The sequence below is a fragment of the Dendropsophus ebraccatus genome, chromosome 3 (assembly GCF_027789765.1).
Source record: "Dendropsophus ebraccatus isolate aDenEbr1 chromosome 3, aDenEbr1.pat, whole genome shotgun sequence".
Lineage (NCBI taxonomy): Eukaryota > Metazoa > Chordata > Amphibia > Anura > Hylidae > Dendropsophus > Dendropsophus ebraccatus.
The window spans coordinates 12092600-12116419 of record NC_091456.1 but is presented as its reverse complement, the minus strand read 5'-3'; the positions used below and the strand labels follow the sequence as shown (position 1 = coordinate 12116419).

Genomic DNA, 23820 nt, shown 5'->3' with positions numbered 1-23820 from the left:
TCTCTGACCTCTGAATACCAGCTTTCACACAGGTCCCACTGTGTAATCCTTTGTTCTCTGCTAGTGACTAATCTCCCTCCTCCCCCCTCCATAGAACAGACAGGGCTTGACTGATGTAAAAGAGGCAAGATTTCCTGATAATGAGCAGTGAATGAGAGAAGGGAGGGGGGGACCTGGGGAAAGTTTTTTTTTTCCAATGCAGATAATGGCAGATTTGCCTAATAAACCCAATTACAAAGTTTCTTAAAATCGCCTGGACTATTGATTTCTGCAAAAAAAAAAAAATTCATGACAGTGACACTTTCAATCATCAGGGTGGCCTATAGAAGAGCATTGGTCTGCTGCCTATCACACGGAGCAATGGCTGGGAGACCACTGCTATCGTTGCAGTTTTTTTTTTTTTTTAAACCTGCTGAAAGACAACAATCAGTCGACATCATACATATCGTCTGATTATCGTCCGTTCGGGACAAGTGCAACCAATAATCGTTTGGTGTAATAGTATCCTTAGGTGGAACGCACATAGGCCTCACCTGACAGCCAACACTTCAGCGCAGTCTAATGGAGATGTAGAAAGGAAACAACTCAGAGATGGGGACAGAATAAAAACTATAAATCATTTTACATTATTCTGAATATTTGGAAATTCACCATTGTAAAACTAATCCTGGAAATGAGGCGATTTCCTTTTGGCTTTTATTCCCGGTCCAAAATCCGCTTCATTTTTCAACCATGCGACATGCAACATAAACAAGAGTCTGCTGCACGAGGTCTGCGCTTGCTCCATGGTCTTTAGTTCTTCTTCTTCTTCTAGTACAACCGATTTCCTGATTTCTAGTACAACCGATAAAATCCTGACAATCAAAGTGAGAACATTTTGCACAGTTGCATTATTTATCCTGTTATTGGAGGGCGGGACAGCGGACTGAAAATACTAATGTCTGTCCATCTGATTAGGATTTCCCGCAGGGTACAGCCCTGACAGACGTGATGCAGTCAGCCCTATGAGCTCAGCACGCCTGTCTCATGAGAAGCAGGTCCGAGCCGCCATGCAAGACGCTGAAAATGCCCGTCTGGAGCATGAATCAAGACACAAACAAGGTGATAGCCCCTGGGGTGTATATAAAGATATTGTTTGTCTATATTGTACAGATGTATACCGTTTCACTGAAAATTAGACAGTGTTATATTATTTTTGCTCCGAAAGGTGTGGTAGGTCTTATTTTCAGGGGATGTTTTATTTTTCCATGAAGAATAATTCACGTCATATGCACAGCAGGGACAGGTTGTATGGTATGGTTTTCCGCCCACCAGTGGAAGCTTACCACAGCACAGCAGGGACAGCATATGGTATAGTGGCTTCTGGCCATCAGTGAGAGCTCACCGCAGTACAGTCGTACAGCACAGCAGGGACAGCATATGGTATAGTGGCTTCTGGCCATCAGTGGGAGCTCACAGCAGTACAGTCGTACAGCACAGCAGGAACAGCATATGGTATAGTGGCTTCTGGCCATCAGTGGGAGCTCACCGCAGTACAGTTGTACAGCACAGCAGGGACACTGTATGGTATGGCGGCAGGTGAGAGAATAACTGCAGACTGTGTGCAGCTCTTCAATGGGGATGGCGGATGGGCCTCTTGATGCCTTGTCTGCACATTGACAGCCGCAGAAGGAAACACCTGGTTTTTGTGGCAGGTGACAGACTTCATGTCCTGCATGCAGCTGCTCTGCAGCGGACGGTAAAGGTAGGGGACAACGACGGCAGGCTAAAAAGAATCCCAGCTGCATGCCCTGATGTTCTGTTCGGCGGCCATGCTTCCAAACAAACACTTTGCCAGGTCTTCCTTTCGGGGGAGGCCTTATATTTAGCAATTCAGCAAGTAGGTCTTCTTTTCACGGGATGTCTTATTTTCGGGGAAATATAAGGATAATAAATGAAAAGTCATCAGCACTCGATAAGTAAGAAGTACACAAATTCCAACAATTGTAGTAAAACAGGATGTTGCTCACAAAATGAGGTCTGAACACTTTAAAAGGTCAAAGAAAACATTTATTCACTAAATAACACACATTACAAAGTTATACAACTTTGTAATGTACATTATGTATGTGAATGGCCCCCTTCCCCGTGTTCCCCCACCCACCCACGCTAGACCCAGAAGTGTAGTGCTCTATACTCACCTGATTCGTGTCGACCCCCGTCCGCCATTTTGTGACAATGATGTCATCTTCGGGAGGCCGACCGAACCGCTCCGTGCCGCCCCCCCTCTGCCGCGTCATAACTGTGCTCAGCCAATCGCGGCTGAGCAGCTGATGACGCCGCAGAGGGGGGGGGGGTGGCATGAAGGAGGGCTGGTGCGGTCCAGGTATGTATAGTGCACTACACTTCCGGGGGTGGGGAGGACACGGGGAAGGGGGCCATTCACTAACATAACATACATTACAAAGTTGTATAACTTTGTAATGTGTGTTATTTAGTGAATAATTTTCTAACGCCGCACTACCCCTTTTAAATTGGAAAACCCTGTAAATGATGGCTGTCTACTAAAAAACGTCCGTCATTTTGGCGGCTTGTGAACATAGCCTAAACTGCATTTTAAATACGGAAGTCTAAATAAAATTGATATATCCATTCAACCTGCTGTAAGAATGCATGTGAAATTACACTATGAGGCCATGTTCAGATTTTTTGGTGCATGGCTGCCATTTAATGGCAAATAGAGGACATTGTTTGATAGCAACGACCATTATTATATGAGTAACGGCCGTTGTTACAGAATAATGTCTTTTTGACAGCGTATGAACATAGCCTCATAGTTTGGCTTCATGTGGTTATTTTTCTATTTAGTAATGTACAGATCGGCTGTAATAATCTTTCATCCCTTGTTCTACAGTGCCTGCAAAACACATATCGGAAGGGCATCTACGGCAGAAAACAGATGGCCAACAATCTCCATGTCACACATCACAGGCTCCATCACACCTGAAAAGTCAACGTGTTGTCACTTTGGCTCAGCATATCAGTGTATGTGTCACTAGTAATATATATAATTATTATTATTTATTTTAATATATTTTTTATGGAGAAGCATAGGCTATTCGGCTATAATCGTAGAATAATGTGGAGGTTCTTCTTTATGCAGTGTGTTTACCTACCTTGTCTGCCATCTTGCTTCCTTTTTCCCCTCTGATATGGCTCTGCTAATACAGTCTACACATCCAATGATACATCTATTTTTGCAGATACCTAGGTGGTCTCGTCCTTGTACTCGTTCTAAGTCCTAAGTGCAGCAAGTTGTACATAAGTGATCTCAATGTATTCTTATGAGATGCAGCTTCAGCCCAACTCCCTCTGTCAGCTCAACCTGCATCTCATAGGGCACACAAGAATCTACACATAGCAGATAGATGAGACAAACAGTGTGAGTCTGGGGAGTTTTATAACTCTGCAGCTTATAATTGTACAGACTTACCAACCACATCACTAATATTTTGCTCCCTCTGATGGGGCAGCACTCTATACATACAGCAGAACTTGTTGGGAGGGAGTCTGAGATTTGCCAGGAGGGATCTGATCGGTCATGATGTAATCCTGTAGCTCACAGGATGCCGGCCATACAGGAGAGGCTGATCTGCTGCCTTCACCGGAAAGCATGATTTCAGAGGCTGGTCTGAATGGGGCCACATGCCTGAGCTGTGTAAATAAAAGGTTCAAAATCTTTAGCTGGGAGAAGACAAGTTATCAGCCACAAGTGTGTTAAAAACACTCCTGCGGCCGATAGTGTGAAAGTGATGGTGATCAGAAGAGGACCAGGCAAACGACGATCCTCAGCTAATCATGCCTTTAGAGCGGGCTTCAAAATTTCTCGTTATCGGCCACACATCTTCCTGATTAAATGGGGGTGTATAAAGAGTGTATACTTACTATCCACGCTGCTTGTGATCCAATTCTCCAGTCCTCTAGCCACTGCTGTAACTTAAGGCCGCCGCCTACTCCAGAATGATTAACATCTGTAGGAGGCGGGGCCTGATGATGTGGCCAGAGGACTGGAGAGTTGGATCACAAGCAGCGTGGATAGTAAGTATACACTCTTTATACACCCCCATTTAATCAGGAAGATGTGTGGCCGATAACGAGAAATTTTGAAGCTAGATTGTAAGTATACACTGCTGCTTGTGGTCTTAAAACTGAGAGCACGGATTTATGCAGATCCCAGACCCAATATATACATATCTGTGCTGTTAGTTTCCAGGGTTGCACAAACGATACAAGGATCGTTTATGCAGCCCGGACCCTTTTTGTTGTTTTACATGTGGAGGCACTTTAAATAAGCGATGATCTCACCCGCAGCCGCACACTGCAGGAATTAGCGACATTATATGTAAAAAAAAATAAAAAATACACACTATTTTGTATACTGTATTGACCTTTAAAGGAGAAGTCCAGGCGTTGACTTTTTTTTCCAAAAGAGTAATATGACAACATGCACCTACCTCCCCCGGCTCCAGCGCTGGGGTCCACTGTTCTCTGCTCCAGTTCCCTGTTCTCCGGCGGCTTCATGGTCTGAGTGGTGAACTAAGCTGAGATCTGTCAGTCCCATGGCCGTAGCGGGGTCCCGCCTTGGCCACTGGCTGCCCACTGAGCGCGCATGACACGTCACAAGTCTTGTGTTAAACAATGACCTCCGACATTTCCTTATTATTTGAAATGTTCTTGTCTTTGTAATGTCCCAAAAAGCCATTTGTAGCCGTTGTATTTTGTCTCTGATTTCAGGAGGTCATTACACAGGACTACACCCGAAACCATCCGCAGCAGCTGCACCCTCAAATGCCACCACAGATCTACTATGCTGGATGTCCAGTACTGGACCTAAGGCAGAACCCCAGTGATACCGTCCATCAACAACAGGAGCAGAGCCAGGCAGCACGGATATCTCCTGGGAGCAATGCAGAGAAAAGGTACGTGTCATGTGACGAGTCTTAGGTGCCATGGACGGGATCCCAGACCCGCAGATTGAACACTATGAACTAACAGCCAACAATCGGGGTTTGTATCTTGCATTCAGCCTCGATGAGATGTCTGGCTATGCCCCTTTTAATCAGTAGCGTAGGATGTCCATGAAGACCCCGTTGACTTCTAAGTCTGGTTTATATGACAGTACCGTAGTCTATTAGTAGTTCCTACCAAGAGTAGTTCACATTTCTAAAGTCGTGTGTGCAGTAGATGAACCTGAGCTTCGTTGATCCATAGATCACCAGATCAAAACAAAGCATCTGCGTTGAGTGGCTCAGAAGATGGTATCGACCCCATTTCTCCACCAGAGGGCATGGGACAACCAGAGTATTCTAGAAGTTCCACATACACCACTTTATATAGAGAGGGAGAGCAAACAGAACCAAGGTAATGCACTCTTCCAGCATGCCAGCCTACTTTTCCATCAGTATCCAGTCATACTTTCCCTTCAGATTGCTTTTCCGACTGCTTTTTAATGAGAACGTCCGCTGCGAGTAGACTAGATCATAAAGAAGTAGAAGAAGAATATTTCATTTCAAAGTTGAATAGTAATAGTACATGGAGTAATATCCATGACCACCGATCCATATACTTGTAACAGCTCTTCACATTAGGATTATTTTGACCAGAAAAAAATTTCTTTCAAATCAACTGGTCCCAGCAAGTGCCAGAGATTTGTAATTTACTTCTATCAAAAAAATCTTGAGTCTTCCAGTACTTATCAGCTGCTGTATGTCCCACAGGAAGTGGTTTGGTGTTCTATGGAAATTTGCTGCTGTTCTGGACATGGAAAGAAGTGGCAGCAGAGAGCACTGTCAGAATACACCACTTCATGCAGGACATACAGCAGCTGATAAGTATTGGAAGACTGGATGTTTTTTAATAGAAGTAAATTACAAATTTCTGGCCCCAACTGATCTCAAAGAACTTTTTTGTGAACTACCCCTTTTAATGTAAAGGTGGAGTATTTTATCCCACATTTTTATTTCTTTTAAAGTTATATAATTGTAATATACTTAAGAATATGAAGTCGTCCAGTGCTTATCAGCTGCTGTATGTCCTGCAGGAAGTGGTGTATTCTTTCCAGTGACACAGTGATCTCTGCTGCCACCTCTGTCCATGTCAGGAACTGTCCAGAGCAGGAGCAAATCCCTGTATAAAACCTCTCCTGCTCTGGACAGTTCCTGACATGGACAGAGGTGGCAGACAGGAAAGAATACACCACGTCCTGCAAGACACACAGCAGCTGATAGGTACAGGAAGACTTGAGATTTTTAAATACAAGTAAATTACAAATCTGTATGACTTTTTGATAAAAAAAAATCCCCTTTTAACTTGAATGAAACTACTGAAGTAGACTGAAAGTAAGAGCCCTCCTTACAGCCGCACAGCAGTATAGAAGTGCATTATAGACGTTTATTATAGTGTACACATGACAAGGGCCCACTATATCATCTGGAGTGGGGAAATGACTGGTAGGAGAAAGGGAAGAGGCAGTAGTCTCCCATATTGAGGGTGATTGTTGTGAGCTGACGCTGTCTGTATAACACTGAGTGGTCAGACTACAATAACAGACAACTGAGAAAATAGCAGCACAGTAGATTTTAAGGTGAAAACAAAAGACGTCTCTCGTCCTCTCTTCATTCTCATCTTACCATTTTCTATGGTTTCACAAGTGAACGACCTGTTCTGTTTCTTTCCGGCTGCTCCTGTCATAATTACGAGCTCTGTGAAGCCTTCTAACACCTCCAAATTCTGGGGAGGGGGGACAGTGTGCATGCTTTGTGCAAGAAAATCCTTGTCTCTTTATATCCTATAACCATTTTCCTAAAGGGTGTGTGAGCCTGTGCAACCATGCGATTTCTCCAATGCTTCCAAAATAAAAAAAATATAATAATAGTAAAAATAATAGGTACAATTGTGTGTATACAGCTCCCATGCAGGGTACTGTGGTTCTGAAAAAGGAAAGCAGCAGCAGCCATAGATTAGAGCATTTGGGGAATGTAGGGAGAAAATCATATGTTTGACAGAAGGTGCACAAACCCTTTAAATGGACCAAAGCTTCTAATTGTCAAAAATGTTTTTTGCAACTTATGCACAGGTGCATGGAGAATAATGAAACAGCGCAGAATGATGTTACTGATCTTGTACTTGGAATTTAGGAATGTGATCCTTACACTTCACACATTGGGTTCCCTCACATCATAGTATATTTGCCGTTACGCTTCTACATTACCCACTTTTATTCTATAAAAACTTACAGGCGCCCCAGGAAATGGCCTCTCCTACAGCTATGCTATTGGTTTAATGAGATAACAGCTATGTAATTAACATAAAGTAAAGAAATGTATATATATGTTGCAGTGAAATTATAGAATCAAGGGAATTGATCAAATCCTGGGAAATGCTGAAATGAACATGCCGTTCCATCATTTCCCTAGGGATTTGATCAAATCACTGACCCCTTACAGGGAAATGACAGAATGAACAATTGAGCAGAGTGGCACGCCTCCCGGCAGGCATATGCGTCGGGGCGGACGGCAGAGCAGGAGGCGTGTCGCAGGGCAGGGTGGACGGGATCGGAGGCGGACAGGGAGCAGAGCGGACAGGCTGGGGGTAGCAGAGAGGCGATACGGTAAGCAAATTCTATGTTGCAGAGGGAAATTATAGAGTTCATTCCATCATTTCCCTGGGGGTCAGTGATTTGATCAATTCCCTAAGGAAATAATGGAACGGTCATTTCATCATTTCCCAGGATTTGATCAAATCTCTGATTATATCATTTCACTGCAACTTATATATAATATATTTATGGGTGCATATTATATATGGGTGGGTGGGTGTATGTGTGTATATATTTATACACACACCATATTCATGGCTACATATTATGTATCAGTATTGTATTATATATGGGGGTGTATATATATATATATATATATATATATATATATATATATATATATACACATATATTTACATACATACCCACACACCATATTCATGGCTACATATAATGTATCAGTATTATATTATATATGGGGGTGTGTATATATATATATATATATATATATATATATATATATATACACATATATTTACATACTTACATACACACACACACATACACACACCATATTCATGGGTACATATTATGTATGGGTATTATATTATATATGGGTATATGGAGGTGTGTGTGTGTATGTATATATATATATATATATATATATATATATACACACACACACACACACACACACACACACACTATATTCATGGGTACATATTATGTATGGGTATTATATTATATATGGGTATATGGAGGTGTGTGTATATATATATATACACGCACGCACGCGCACACACACACACACACACACACACACACACTATATTCATGGGTACATATTAGGATTCTCTGTATTTCCTATAAGGAGCTTTGTTAGATTACGCTCTGGTTTTCAGCTCTTCACCTGTTTCCAGTATTCAACAAATGCAGAAATGGAAAAGCTTTCGCTTGACAGATCAATTGAGTGATCAGAGTGTATGTAAATATTTGATGAGCTGTGTGTGTGCGGGAAGCGAGAACTCCTAGATAGTTAATTAGTGTATAGATTGTCTGGACATAAGGATAGGTATGATGGAATGGTTTGCACCATAAACATAGCAGAAAAATACTCCCTTAAGAACTGACTAAGATTGTGTCTATTGTGAGATTGTACTAAGTTAAAGAGACATTGTTGTGATTTTTTTTTTTTTTTTTTTTTAAGAAATCAACAGGGGTTGTGCAAGCAGTTTTGAAGTATACTCTAATTTTTTTTTAAGTTTTCTATGTTTAGGTCAACATTATACATATGGCCACTAGGTGTCTCCCTCCACTGCGCATGTACAGCTACTGCGCATCCACATTCAGTAGCACAGAATCCTGGGGGGTGCTTGCATTGTATGGTCAGCTCTCCTGTCACACAGCACCAAAACCTTTGTAACCACACAGTGAGATTATACTGACTGAATTGTTACATAACATAGAGAATTGTTTGCAGAGCTGATAATAGAATTAGCAAAAGTTTATAATATAATATAATCAGTTAATTGCCCTCAGCTGATACAGAACCTGCATGATGGACAGGTGTCTTTCCCTGTGTGAGCACACAGAGGACGGGGACTTCCTGTGTTTGGTACCTTTTTTTGAACAGAGAGAAGTTTTAGAAGGTTATTTCACACATATACAAGTAAGGTCTGGGTCAGTTCTTAGGCTTTTTAGCATGACAATAATGTATTCTGTATACAGCTTTCTCCTATCCTACCACTGTAAGGGCCCTGGGTATCTGTTTGTTTGCAGTGTCAATTATTCGTGTCTTTCTTCCTACAGGATGGGTTCGAAATCTCCAGGGAACAACGCACAACCCCCAGCGTTCTTCAGTAAGCTGACTGAGAGCACCTCTGCTATGGTTAAATCCAAGAAACAGGAGATCATTAAAAAACTTAGTACAACCAACAGGAATGAGCCAGAGTATAGTAAGACTTTCCATGTTTTTTTCACAAGGAGGAATTGTAATGGAAATTGATGAGGGGGGAGGGTTGTCACCTTGTGCTGTTCTGGAACTTACACCAAGTCTGATCCGGCCTGGATGGTTCCTTGGTCCATCAGAGATGTGTACGGTTCACAAATAAAAGGGCCGGGTTACCTAGAAGCTACGGGGGTTATTTATCATGGTAGGTAAAGGCAACAGAAATCGGGGCCACTCTTTGGTAGATGGTGCCAACCATTTCCGTGGGAATGACTTTGACAATATAGCTTTACCTCCTTAAAGAGACTCTGTCAGAAGGTTTATGGCGTCCTATCTCAGGGTAACATAAACTAGTGACAGAGAAGCTGAACAGAATGAGGTATCACTTACATTGTTCTGTGCAGCTGATCCAGAGATCTCCTCCTGAATAACATGGACAATAAGTAGTCTTCTGCATTATGTGCATGTGCCCTGTAGTCCTGGATATTCATGAGATGCAGAAAACTCCACCCACCAGCTGCTGATTGGCAGTTATCTATCCGCGCTGTGTATAGTCAGTCAACTGTCAATCAGCAGCTGCAGGGCGGGGGAGGGTGCGGCAAGAATCCTATTCTCCTGCATATTAGGAGAACGGCTGAACAGAATGATGTAAGTAATACACCGATCTGTTCAGTATTTCTGTCACAAGTTTATGCTGCCCTCATTTAAGGGGGAATAAACCTAGTGACAGATTCCCTTTAATATGAACTGATATTGTGGCTGCTCAGAGAATTCCCTTTAGTTTCTTCTACTTATAAATTAACAACCCTTCTGGACTAGACTACAGTGGATGCTGGACAGTTATTGGTGTACTAAAATAACTTGGGCCATGAGTTTTTCAAGGGGTTGTCCCATTTTTAGACAGGAGAATTAAAAGAAACCTCTAATCACTCGAATGCTGCCTGAACCATGAGTGATTGGGGAGAACCCCAGAGGCTTCTGCTCACTGCAGCAGACTTTATTAAAGGGGTTATTAGGTTAGGTAAAATTTATGTTGGATCATCCCCCCTCCTGGAGATTAACCATTCATTCCATACTTCAGTCTCCTTCCCCCAATTCTGAGCTGCTGCTTTTTGCAAAAGACACAAAATTCTGTGTATGATGAGTCTTTGTCCCTGTCTCCCCCCTCCTCCCCCTTCCCTTCTGAGACAGCTGATGTAAACAAGTCCCTGGCTGGCTTTGCAACTTTGTACAGTCGTAGTGTCTTATCCAATAGTCGCTCACAGTCGTAGTGTCTTATCCAATAGTCGCTCACAGTCGTAGTGTCTTATCCAATAGTCGCTCACAGTCGTGGTGTCTTATCCCATAGTCGTTTACAGTTGTAGTGTCTTATCCAATAGTCGCTCACAGTCGTAGTGTCTTATCCAATAGTCGCTCACAGTCGTAGTGTCTTATCCAATAGTCGCTCACAGTCGTAGTGTCTTATCCAATAGTTCACAGTCGTAGTGTCTTATCCAATAGTCGACTCCCCAAAAAGACAAAAGCATATGCACAAAAAGGTAGCACACCATAACAATACTTTATTGAGACAATAACAAAATTACAAAAAATACCATCAACTATGCAGGGGTAAAGCAATGAGGGAGACAAACCCCAAACACTACCCTACATTAAAAACACTTAAAATGTCAACATGAGGCCTGCCGGCGTACCAGCAAGGTCTAACGACCACTTTGACCCCGGACCATATGAGTTCTAACAAAGCTGCCTAAGCAGTATCCCTATGACATATAACATCAAGAGAAATAATTAATATGAACAAAGGCTGGATAAATGAAACGATCACCATGTACAGTCCAAAAAAATAAGGAGCGGGTCAGATAGGCAAGAGTCACCCCACGCGTTCCGCCGCCCAGCGGGTTCCTCAGGGATGTGGGTAATGAGATAGGGACATATTATATATACATGTGGAACATGTGAAAACAATTCCCAACCTTGATGAGATCATGTGCAGGAGAATCCGGCGTCCTGTAATGACGGGCGCCATCTTGGGGAGGCCGCGCATGCGCCGTAGGAACCAAGAAAAATAAACACAAGAGGCCAAACTTAAAAACTACAAAAACATGGCGACCGCAATTGAATACAGAGCGATCGCGCATGCGCAATGGAAGAATGGGCAACCAATGACATGTACAGATAGCTGAAGCATGATGACAATGGCGGGCGCCATCTTGGAGAGGCTGCGCACGCGCAGTGAGTATAGACATCTCACGATGATGGAAAAGCTGCGCATGCGCAGTAAATCCAAGCACCTAACAATGATAGGCGCTATCTTAGAAAAGCTGCGCGTGCGCAGTAGATACAAGGGTAGAATAGGCATACGGAGGACTCCAGTAGTGCAGCAAATTCGCACTTGAAAATGGTAGGGCATGCATATACATAATATTGAACTCTAGTGGGTTATCCCCAACACAAATCAAAAAAAGGTATAAAAAAGGACCTAAGAATACATAAATACATATATTAGTTAGAAGTAATAATATCAGTTGGTATATATAAAGATAGCTTGCATATAAATACTATCCATATGGGAGCTGCAGTATGATAGCCGCTGACACCCATCAGGCATAACCTGTGTAACCCTGGATATCACTAAAGACAGTAAATATATAGATGTATAAATGTGACCAAATAAAGAATAAAAAGATAAAAAATAAATAATAAAGTGCAAATAGTCAATAAAAACCATGTAATAGAGGAGCATGTACATATCGCGATATGCACATAATAAAATACGTGCGCATCGCAGCATGCAGAAATAATAAAGTGGGAAATGCTATTGTAATAGCAACATCCACAGCTACAATAATCTCCATGGGTAATGTCACAAAATAGTAGCAACCGCTGCTCCAACTGTAGCAGTGTCCACTACTCCAACTATAGTGGGAAATGCCACAATATAGCAACATCCACTACTAGATCTAATGGGATAACGAGGTCCTATCGAATAGTATAGTATAGCGCATCATGAAGCAGCCCACAAGTCACAAAGCAAGTCCTAGCCGATAGAATGCAGTATAGCATATAATATGCAAAGCATGCAGATTATAATATGCTGAACATGCAGATATAATATGCAGAATATGCAGAACAGCGCATATTAGGGCCTTAATTCAATGGGATGAGATATGGCGGTCTACAAGACCAATACAGAGCGGCGTCTATAAAACCTATGCAAAGCGGCGTATGACAAGAGTATGTGTATAGCCCTAACATACCGCGAACCACAGTGCACAATATATAGTATGTGCAGAATGGCAGGTAGTGGGGTAACCCATGGTCACAAAAACAAGGGCAGAATACAGTATATCATATGGTGACACCCAATAGGGTCAGGTCAAAAAAGAGACCAAAAGAGAGATATACATGTACCAGCCCGAGGGTCAGAAAGTTCAAGCAATGTGAATAGCAATGGATATAGCAATCCAATAGTTGCTCACAGTCGTAGTCTCTTATCCAATAGTTCACAGTCGTAGTGTCTTATCCAATAGTCGTTCAGTTGTAGTGTCTTATCCCATAGTCGTTCACAGTCGTAGTGTCTTATCCCATAGTCGTTTACAGTTGTAGTGTCTTATCCAATAGTCGCTCACAGTTGTAGTGTCTTATCCAATAGTCGCTCACAGTCGTAGTGTCTTATCCAATAGTCGCTCACAGTCGTAGTGTCTTATCCCATAGTCGTTCACAGTTGTAGTGTCTTATCCAATAGTCATTTACAGTCGTAGTGTCTTATCCAATAGTTCACAGTCGTAGTGTCTTATCCAATAGTCGTTCACAGTCGTAGTGTCTTATCCAATAGTCGCTCAGTCGTAGTGTCTTATCCAATAGTCATTTACAGTCGTAGTGTCTTATCCAATAGTCGCTCACAGTCGTAGTGTCTTATCCAATAGTTCACAGTCGTAGTGTCTTATCCCATAGTCGCTCACAGTTGTAGTGTCTTATCCAATAGTCGTTCACAGTCGTAGTGTCTTATCCCATAGTCGTTTACAGTCATAGTGTCTTATCCCATAGTCATTTACAGTCATAGTGTCTTATCCCATAGTCGTTCACAGTTGTAGTGTCTTATCCCATAGTCGTTCACAGTCATAGTGTCTTATTAGCCCCAGGTCTTGTGATTCTTTATTAAGATGTAAATTAAGAATTTAGTTTGGTTAAATTCTGCTTTTTCTCATCAGATATTGGGCAGCCGGGAACAGAGATATTTAACATGCCGGCCATTACTGGATCAGGTAATACAGTCTCTATTATACGGTATCACTGTATATATGTATACTATTTCACCTGTTAAATGCAATCCGTTTTTCAGCATATTGGTGACAGTCTGGGATTATGACTTTTTACAGCTTTTACAGCTTTGAAGCTTTTTACAGCTTTGAAGCCTGGGTTTCAGCTTCTTTGTACAGATGTCATAGGGGTTGATCCACATACACTAGCTACACAAGATAATACACTAGAGTTACACTAGAGACGAATGTACACAAAGATTGAAGCTAATAAAACGGTTGTTGATTGATTCCATCTTGTTTGCCGTCTGCCTTCCATGTGTTTGTTTCCTGGGGACGTCTGGAATAAGACTGGATTTTTTCATTCCCAACTTCTACAGGGAATTGGAACACGGAGCAACTTTTAAGAGAAAAAAATAATCAGCTGCTGATTCATTAGATTCAGGTTCAGTAAATCTTAAAATGTACCTGTCGGAAATATTTATTGAAGAAATCAACAGGGGTTGTGATCACAAGCAGATTTGCAATATACTCTTATTTTTTATTTTTTTTACTATGTTTAACAAAGTTATACATAGTTATACATATGGGCACAAGTTGTCTCCTTTCCTGTCAACCAGCAGTCCATGCTCCCTCCGTGCTCATATACAATTAGCCTAAGGCTTTATTCACTCGTACCATAAAGTTTTCTGTCATTGCGGATCCGCAATCACGGTTCAGCTTAGAGCACATTGATTTATATTGGGCTTTTCACACAGTCCGTTCTAATTTTGATCCATAATCCGTTCCATTAAAAAAAGAAAGGACGTGTCTTAGTGCGGATTGAAATTGCGGCACAGATCTGCCCATAGGGCTCCATGGAATCCATAAATTTTACGGATGTCACGGATGTGTTCACAGGACTGTTCACACTTTACCGAAGCAAGTACGGATGCAAATACGGAAGATTTTCCACGGATCACAGGAAAAAATTATAGCTAGAGGTTTTTCACACTGAACGTGTGAAAGAGGCAATTGCCCTCAGTTTATATAAAATCTTCACAATGAACAGGGGTCTTTCTTTGGGGAGCGCAGAAAGAACAGGGACTTCCTGTTTTTGGTCTCTTTTTTTTTTTTTTTGAACAGAGAAAAGACTAAATTTCAGCACAGAGGGAGCATGGAGCACAGATTGGCCAAATGGATAACATTGATTTAAACATAGAAAAACATTAAATAAATAAAGTGAGTATATTGCAAAACTGCTTGTGATCACAACCACTAAAGTATTAGTGACGATTATACTTCAAGGCCCTATTACACAAGCCAAGTATCAGCAACGAGCATACCTAGAAATACTCATTCCGCCAGTAATAGACCTGTGTAAAAGTGACAGTGATCAGCCGTCAAGCCGGAAAACGCCAGCTCCTCTGCTGATTAGATCTTTCAACCAGCGGTAAAAATCTGTTGTTATTGGCTGCACACGAGACGTGTGTCCGATAACCATGAATGTTAGTGGTCTCGCAGTGATACAGCCATTGTTCCTGCAGTCTAGTGGTGGGATTTATAGTGCCTTGTATAGGCACTGCATGTGAGTGCTTGTCTCACTGATCTTCTTAACGTCCTTCATGTAAAAGAACACTTACTGTAGATTCATTCAAAGGAGAACTCCATCCCGGACCCATTTTTTTCAGAACGCCCGGCAAATTCTGTCGCTCAGGTTGTGTAGCTGCTTCCTGGCGGAGGCGGGACTTGGAATGTGACGTGACAGGCCAGCTCATCCATTCAGCGGCAGAGGCGGGGCACCACTTGCTGAATTGCTTAGCAGCCTGTCACGTCCCAAGTCCCACCTCAAGGCCAGGAAGCGGCCATGGGGTCAGTGCTGAAGCCGGGGAGGTAAGAGGATGTTATTTATTTTCACCCACCTCCTCCCCTGCCAAAATATGGGTCCCAGCCGAAGTTCCCCTTTAAGGCCATGTTCCCACTTTGTAAGAATCCGGCCATTCTGTGACCCGGCCGGGTCACAGAACACCCAGTGTTAGAGACGATCATCCAAGAGCATGATCTTTACTCATGATTAATTGGGATGCGCCCACATCCCAATTTGCCACTGCACACAATGGAGCGTGCGGCCAAAGCCTCACACTTCATTATTTGAACTGACAGGTTTTCTGCGGCCACTTGTCAGTGAATACTATGTGTATACACTCCAGCCAGGATTCCCTCAGCCTGCAGCACAATGTAAGTTCTGTATGAATCATGGCCATTGTTGCCGTTGTACAACAACAGCTGTGATGAACATAGCCTAAACTTATAATGACTATACCAGTGGGGACAGGACAACATACAGTATGTATATTAAATAATACTGATTTAGATGGGTGCCACCTTGTGATATGAGATGACTCTTTGTGATTGTGTTTTTCCCTTCCCTTCTAGGACCAATAAGTTGCAGAACACAGGGTGTGCAGGAGAGCTCCAGCAACAACATTGGGTTGGAGGCCATTATTAGGAAGGCCCTAATGGGTAAATATGATGAGCAGTGGGAGGACCGCTCAGCACTCAGTACCAATGCTTTTAACCCTTTGAATGCCAACGCCAGCCTGCCCTCTGCTATTCCCATAACTGTTACTGATGGACGGAATGACGACATGCGCTCCTTGTCAGGTCTGCTGCTTTATTTTTCATTTCACCCTTTTGCACTTTTCTAATGTTTTAATTAATTTATTTTCCGCTTCGTTCTCTCAGATTCTCTAATTGTAATATCTCTCCCCCTATTAACCATGTCGAGCTCTGCCTGCACCCTCTTACCTGGCCAGTGACCTTCCTCTCCCTTATATCAGCTGTGACTATTGATTATTAACCCTCTGAGTATTGTTCCATATTATCTGCTATACGAATTGTCTGGGTTGTGTGCTTAATGCGGTTTTTACTCATACCTAGAGCTAAGTAGAATAACATGTATAAAAGCATATTTGGGGCTGTAGACTGAACAGTGTAAGGATGTGCCAGTGTAATCAGTGGCTCGTGCCGCTTGATAAATTTGGCGCTTTTTATACCAATTATTGGTTGGCTTACTTTGTGCCAAAAAGCTACATTTTGGCACATTTTAAACCATATATCCATCCTGTGAAGTCACAGGTATATAAAGAAGAACCATCATCACTTTCATGCTGCCTGTACAATTCTCAAACTGGTGTACTGGGGGCGCTGGGCCTGGCTACAGTGCACCAAGCAGCCCTATTTGCATATCTAGAAACCATTAGATGGCAGATCAATTTTTATTAGGGTAAGTGGTAGATTCACTTTAAAGGAGTTTTCTCATCTGCGAGATTCAGCTCGGCATCACTGCGTCCCATTCTCCTTTACTGGTTTGATTAAAGGGGGGGGGATGAGATTGGGAAACAGTGATGCTGAGCTGAATCAGCTCTGCATCTTTGTGTCTCCTACTTTAGGTCCTATTACACAGACCGATGCTGAGGAGAAAGTGAGCGCCGACCTGTCAGATCAGCGCTCGCTTCCTCCTGATCAGCTGAAGTGCGCTCCTTAGGTCTCGGCCATGAGTGACGCCAAGACCATCTTCTCTGTAGTAATGATAGATGAGCTAATATCTTGCATTGGTTAATACCAGGAATATTAGCCCACATGCCATGTATAAAATTTCGAAAAGATTTTTAGCACAGCCTTAACAATTCTGCAATGGTGAAGGTGTATTTTTAGGATTTTTGTTTTTCAGCACATTCACTTTAAGGCCAGTTTCACACCTACTGCATTGCAGCAGATTTCATGCTGCGAGTTCCACAGCAAAATCTGCTGTCGTGTGCTGTACTGTTAGCCACGGCCTTCTTGGCTGCTTCTCCAGCTCTCGGGTCACTGTCCTCCCGCTCAGCCAATCAGTGGCTGCGATGCGACAGCTCACTGATTGGCTGAATGGGACGCCAGGGAGCTGGGAAAGCAGGCTGGAGTGTGGACAGGTAATGTATTAGCCTGGCAGCTGGTGGGTTAAGTGGGCGGGGGCTACATTCTCACAGTGGAATGAAAAATCCACTGCGAGAATGTAAATTCACAGAAAATGACAGGACACAGCATTGCAGCGTAAGATTCACAGTGTGAGGCGGTATGTGGGAAACTGGCCTAAAGCAGATCTTGACATGTTCTTAAACCGGCAATTCACCTTCAACAAAGTCTACTTCCCATTCATACACTGTTTCTTACTGTTAATAGTTCCACCCAGAAATTAGATATTTTGTAGAATATATGGCTTGTCGAACAACTAGCAAGAAAAATTGTATTAAAGGGGTACTCCGGCAAACATTTTTTTTCTTTTAAATCAACTGGTATCAGTAAGTTCTTATCAGCTGCTGTATGTCCTGCAGGAAGTGGTGTATTCTCTCCAGTCTGACACAGTGCTCTCTGCTGCCACCTCTGTCTATGTCAGGAACTGTCCAGAGCAGCAGCAAATCCCCATAGAAAACCTCTCCTGCTCTGGACAGTTCCTGACATGGACAGAGGTGGCAGCAGAGAGCACTGTGTCAGACTGGAAAGAGTTCACCACTTCTTGCAGGACATACAGCAGCTGAAGTACTGGAAGACTGGAGATTTTTCGATTTAAGTAAATTACAAATCTATATAACTTTCTGACACCAGTTGATTTGAGAAAACAGTTTTTTTGCTGGAGTTCTCCTTTAATAACATTGCTGTTTATACACTTCCCCAATATCATCTGCAAAGTATACTTTTTTCATCATGTAATATTGTAGTCCAGATGTATGATTGTCCCAGTAGACTACATTGAATAAGAAGTAACAAGCTTTAAGAGACCAGGCTTTTTCTTGAGTACGTTTAGGGGCCAGTCACAATGCTTTAGGGCTCTTTATTTATTTCAGGCAGTGGAGGAAAGCCGAAGATTTCCAGGCCGAGCAGTCGGAAGGTTAAGTCGCCAGCTCCCGGACAATCGGCAGCAGAAAGACCTCCTTCTGCTTCATCAGTTCACTCAGAGGGGGACTCCAACCGGAAAACCCCCTTAGCAAACAGAGTGTGGGAGGAGAGGCCATCTTCAACAGGTAAGGCGGTGTGGGTGTAATAGGGCCTTAAAGGGGAACTATCAGCAGGTTAGACGAATCTAACCTGTTGATAGTTTCCTATTGTGCACAGGGCGCACAGGTTAGTGACATAGGAGAAGGTTTGGTGGGTAAGGTTAGTGATATAGGAGAAGGTTTGGTAGGTAAGGTTAGTGACATAGGAGAAGGGTTGGTGGGTAAGGTTAGTGATATAGGAGAAGGGTTGGTGGGTAAGGTTAGTGATATAGGAGAAGGTTTGGTAGGTAAGGATAGTGACATAGGAACTGTTTGGTAGGTAAGGATAGTGATATAGGAGAAGGTTTGGTAGGTAAGGATAGTGACATAGGAGAAGGGTTGGTAGGTAAGGATAGTGACATAGGAGAAGGGTTGGTAGGTAAGGATAGTGACATAGGAGAAGGGTTGGTAGGTAAGGATAGTGACATAGGAGACGGTTTGGTAGGTAAACATAGTGATATAGGAGAAGGTTTGGTAGGTAAGGTTTGTCTGTTTGTGACTATAGGGTTGATATTCCTGGAGGTGTCAGTAATATGGAAAATGATTTAGCATTACTCGATAAATGGTCCAAACAATGGAAATTGCAGTTCACTGTTTCCAAATGAAAAATAATGCACTTGGGAAGAATGAATCCTCTATCCCAGTATCATATCGGCAGTTCTGTGTTGGCAAAGACTTCAGAAGAGAAGGATTTATGGGTAGTGATTTCTGACATAACATAACAAAATCTGATCTTCCTCTTCTTCTTTACTGTAGGGTCAACACCATTTCCATACAATCCATTAACAATCAGGCTCCCCACCAGTCTCGTCGCTGCTTCGTCCTCAACAGCCATTCCGCAAAGCAATTCCTCCACCCCACAGAGGGCCCGCGAAGAAGAGCCTAAACCACTGCTGTGCTCCCAATACGAAACACTCTCCGACAGCGAGTGAAAGAATCTTTGATCTATACTGAATCTGGCCGTGAAAGGATCCCCGCAGCCAGTCCCCAATGCTAATCAGCAGCCAATGTGATATAAAAGACTCGGGGGGGAAATAACAAAAAAAAAAAGGAAAAGTTTATGAAAAGCCTTAAAATGACTCCCTAATCTTTAATGGAGGGTCCATGTGTTTCTTCAGATTCTGGCACACAACTGCTCGCGAAGGAGTAGAACGTCCCAGACCTCGTAGAAGATTGGATTTTTCAGCTCTATACTCAGGGGATATTTCCACCTGGTGCTTTGCTACATTGCATTGGTTTGTTAACAAAGCTGACTTGTAAGCGTGATGACGTATGTCTGTGTACATTGTATATGTATGTACATGTGTTCATATGCACTTAAGATATATACACATTCCAGTTTATTGCACACAGACCTAGCAATGCAGAGCAGCTGCATGCATGGCCATTGCAGAACTGTTACCAGTTTGGTTTGGACCCTACCAAAGGTCCCCTTACCATGTGTTTCTCCTCCTGAGCACTTAGTATGTTTTTCCCGGCCCTCACCCTTTACTTATGGAATAGTCTGCTGAAGGATTCTTAGTGTAATAAAAAAAAAAAAAAAAGACGACGACCTTTTTGTGCATACACTGCATGTTCTGTCCATGGTTGCCGGTACACCCTCACTGTACATAGTGTGGCACAGACCTACACATACATGTACACGTAGGTTATTCAGTGTCACCCAGTCCTAATGATGCTGACATTTACCCTCATTTTCTTATTTTTGTACATTTTTTTTTTGTTTGTTTACTGCCTATGGGCAAATATGAGAGACGGCCCCAAAAAACGGTTTTAAAGTCGAATTTTTATTCCCGTGATTGTATTAATGATTGTCGAACAGCATTTCTGGGAGAAGGGTAACTTCTTCAGGGGTATCTGCTCGGCCTGGGAGAACACTCAGCATCTGTCAGTAAACAGGGTATGCTTCTAATAGCACGTTCTCAAAAAATTGTTCCCTTTGGCTTAAGACTTGGTCAGGTCCTTTAATGTTATGGTTTGGTCAGGTATGTGAAGCTCCAGAGTATGGGAAGATACTATCCCTTTGACCAGGGATGGGGAAACTACCGCCCTCCAGACATTGCAAAACTACAATTCCTATGATGCATGGACAGCTAAAGCTTTCACTGTCCTGGCATTGATAGAATTGTAGTTTTGCAACAGCTGGAGGGCCAAAGGTTCCATATATCCCTGCCTTAGGCTTGGTTCACACTGCGTTTTTTCTGTCCATTTAACAGATCAGTTTTTAAAATGAATTTACCACTAGGTACATCCTTTTTTTTTTTCTTTTAGATGAACGAGCCAGTACGGGGATTCTGGTGGTGTGGTTCTTTTTTTTTTGAACTGCCGCCCAGTTCCCACACTGTGCCAGTCTATTCCCGAGCACTGGCCCATCCCGGAGAACTGAGGGCCGGCCAGAATCAATGGAGCCGTGTCACAGAGGGGACGGGGTATGGTCACACTGGGGTCGGCGGGCCTGTGCCGGGCCAGTGCTCGGGAATAGAATGGTGTCCTGTGCGGGAATTGGGCCACAGTCCAAAAAAAGGACCGCAGCACAGCATTCCCATGCCGATGTACCTAGTGGTACATTCGCTGTAAATGGTTACTTATAACTAACACAAAAACATGATCAACTTAAAAAAAAACGGATGTAAACGAATGCACAAAAAAAGCATCTGTTTTCCGGACTGCACAAACAGCAGTGGGACCCCGGCTTTAGGCTATGTTCATGCAACATTTAAATTTCTTTTTTTTTTGCGACAAGAGCAACTGTTGTTTGCAATTAAAACCGCTGCCGCTCTTGTCATAGAAAAATGGGTTGCATTGAAGTCAATACAAACAACGGCCTTTGTTCACACAGTATATTAAACAATGGCCGTGGAAATAATTCATATGTTATTGATATATCAATGCAATTTTTTGAGTGCAACACCGTACGTTGTTTGTGCATTGTGTGAACAGAGCCTTAGACTTAAATTGCCATACATATTGCTAAGACCCTGCCAGATGAGAGGTAGCATTATCTTGTCCTCCTTCATCCGAACTTTGTGCGTCTTTGCCTACAGTATATCTTTTTTTTTTACACTTATATTCACACAGAGGCCTGAGCGCCACATTGCCAGATACTATACTACTTAAAGGGGCCGCCGTAAAATATTGACAGAATGTATGCTACAAACATAGAGTATATTTAGTGCTCAGTTAAATGAGCGTTATTCATATAAAACTTTACAACTCTTGTAGTTCTGTTCCGGAGCTTAGCACCCAGAGACTGGCGGACACCAAGGGGACGGACACTCTATCTGACCGTCCCTCCTCCTGCTTTGGGCCACATAGAACAGTATCGTGGGCCACATGCAGCCCCTAGGGCGCATGTTGTGCATGTATGGCTTAGATGCTTAACCTAAAACCTATTCTTACCACTCGCTACAGCCTTGTATTAATAGGAACTTGGTACATCTGTTGATGTGACTTGAAAATTGACTCTCCAAACCATAGTTTTGGGTGTTATTTTAATTTCTGTAAAGCAAACATGTCATGTATAATAAATTTTGTTTTTTTTTGTTTTTGTTTTTTTGTTTTTTACAAGGAATGATATAGTAACTATATATTGTGAAAAGGAAAATAAATTAAAATATTACATTTGCAGACTTACCCAATATATTTGCTGGAGGGGTTGACTTGGCTATCGATGATTGATGTCTATTGTCTCTTGTAGTCCATTTCCATGTCAATGGTGTTTTGTTTTGTTTGTTTTTTTGCAGCTGGGAATCACAAAAAACAAAGACCCTGAGGACGGTTTCTATAGAAAGCTCATATAAGAATGGACAAAGTGTGTTTTATTTTCCTCATGGGTTAGCGATGCATATTGTTCATCCAGAAAAAGAGCCAACATACAGTACAGCATGAGGCTATGTTCACACAACATATGTTTCACATAAATCATGGCAGTTGTTGCATTTTACAACAACAGCGGTGATTTATGAAAAACATACGTTGCATTTGAATCAATGGAATCCCGCACGGAGCGTATACACATGGGGGGAGATTTACGAAGAGTACGCCAGACGCGTAAGCCAGGAAGAAGATGCAGATTCGCCCCTTCTCCCTGGCATACGTCCCGCTTGCCCAATCGTCAGGCTGGCGGAGCTTGCAGGGGTGTGACAAGGCGGGGAGGCGTGGCCTCCTCACGCGCCTCATTTATCATGATTTACGCCTTCTCACAGGCACATTTACATTTTGTACGCCGAGCACCCGGCCGGCCGGATTCACTGGGAGGCGTGCGCCTCTTAGTGTATCCTGCTGGGGAAAAGGAGACGGGGCCTAATATAAGACCAGCGTACTTGTACGCCGGTCTTCGTAAATCCCCCCATAGTATACATTCCAGCTGGGATTCCATGTCTGTTTTCTGTGGCAGCTATTCATTGCCTAAAACAGCAAATCCTATAGTCCCCTTTTCTTTGCTATTGATGCAGGGATGAAGCGCTTACATGGAAAACCTGAAAACCGTCATGACGGAACACTTTGGGCATGTGCACACTGATGAATCCGGGAGGATCACCCGCCACGGACTCTGCCGCTCGCGTGCATCTCTGCCTGTGCCATAGTCTCCATTCTATGCCGTCCGCCCAACAAATAAACCTAGTGGGGACGAGCGTCGGAATCCGCGGTGGGTGATCTGTCCGGATTCCTTAGTGTGCACATGCCCTTAGTGAAAGCACCAGGTGTTAGCTGGAGGTTAACGGAAGTTTATCATCGGTTTTAAACACATGGGGGGAGATGTATCAAACATGGTGTAAAGTAGAATTGTCTTTGTTGCCCCTAGCAACCAATCAGATTCCACCTTTTATTTTCCAAAGAGTCTGTGAGAAATGAAAGGTGGAATCTGATTGGTTGCTAGGGGCAATATCCCTATATTGCTATATAGGGATATAGCTATGTCCCTATAGGGTACGGAGTCACTGACGATGAATGCATGTCCCTTACCTTCATCCTCTGCGCCGTTTT

General features: G+C 42.8%; 1 protein-coding gene across 17 annotated transcripts in view; it reads left to right on the top strand.

Annotated features, from left to right (window-relative positions):
* Positions 1–22455, top strand: part of NCOR2 (nuclear receptor corepressor 2) — a 344534-nt gene extending 322079 nt beyond the window's left edge. For 11 of the 17 annotated variants that reach the window (XM_069960952.1, XM_069960940.1, XM_069960953.1 and 8 more), the window contains exons 39-47: positions 958–1101; positions 2894–3024; positions 4774–4958; positions 5251–5400; positions 9386–9531; positions 13736–13789; positions 16199–16426; positions 18646–18822; positions 19591–22455. In XM_069960952.1, the coding sequence (XP_069817053.1) occupies positions 958–1101; positions 2894–3024; positions 4774–4958; positions 5251–5400; positions 9386–9531; positions 13736–13789; positions 16199–16426; positions 18646–18822; positions 19591–19766 (1391 nt within the window). In that variant the 3' untranslated portion in view covers positions 19767–22455. The remainder of the gene's footprint in view (positions 1–957; positions 1102–2893; positions 3025–4773; positions 4959–5250; positions 5401–9385; positions 9532–13735; positions 13790–16198; positions 16427–18645; positions 18823–19590) is intronic. The other 6 variants (XM_069960954.1, XM_069960948.1, XM_069960947.1 and 3 more) reach the window with 5 other exon arrangements.
* The last annotated feature ends 1365 nt before the right edge of the window (positions 22456–23820 follow it).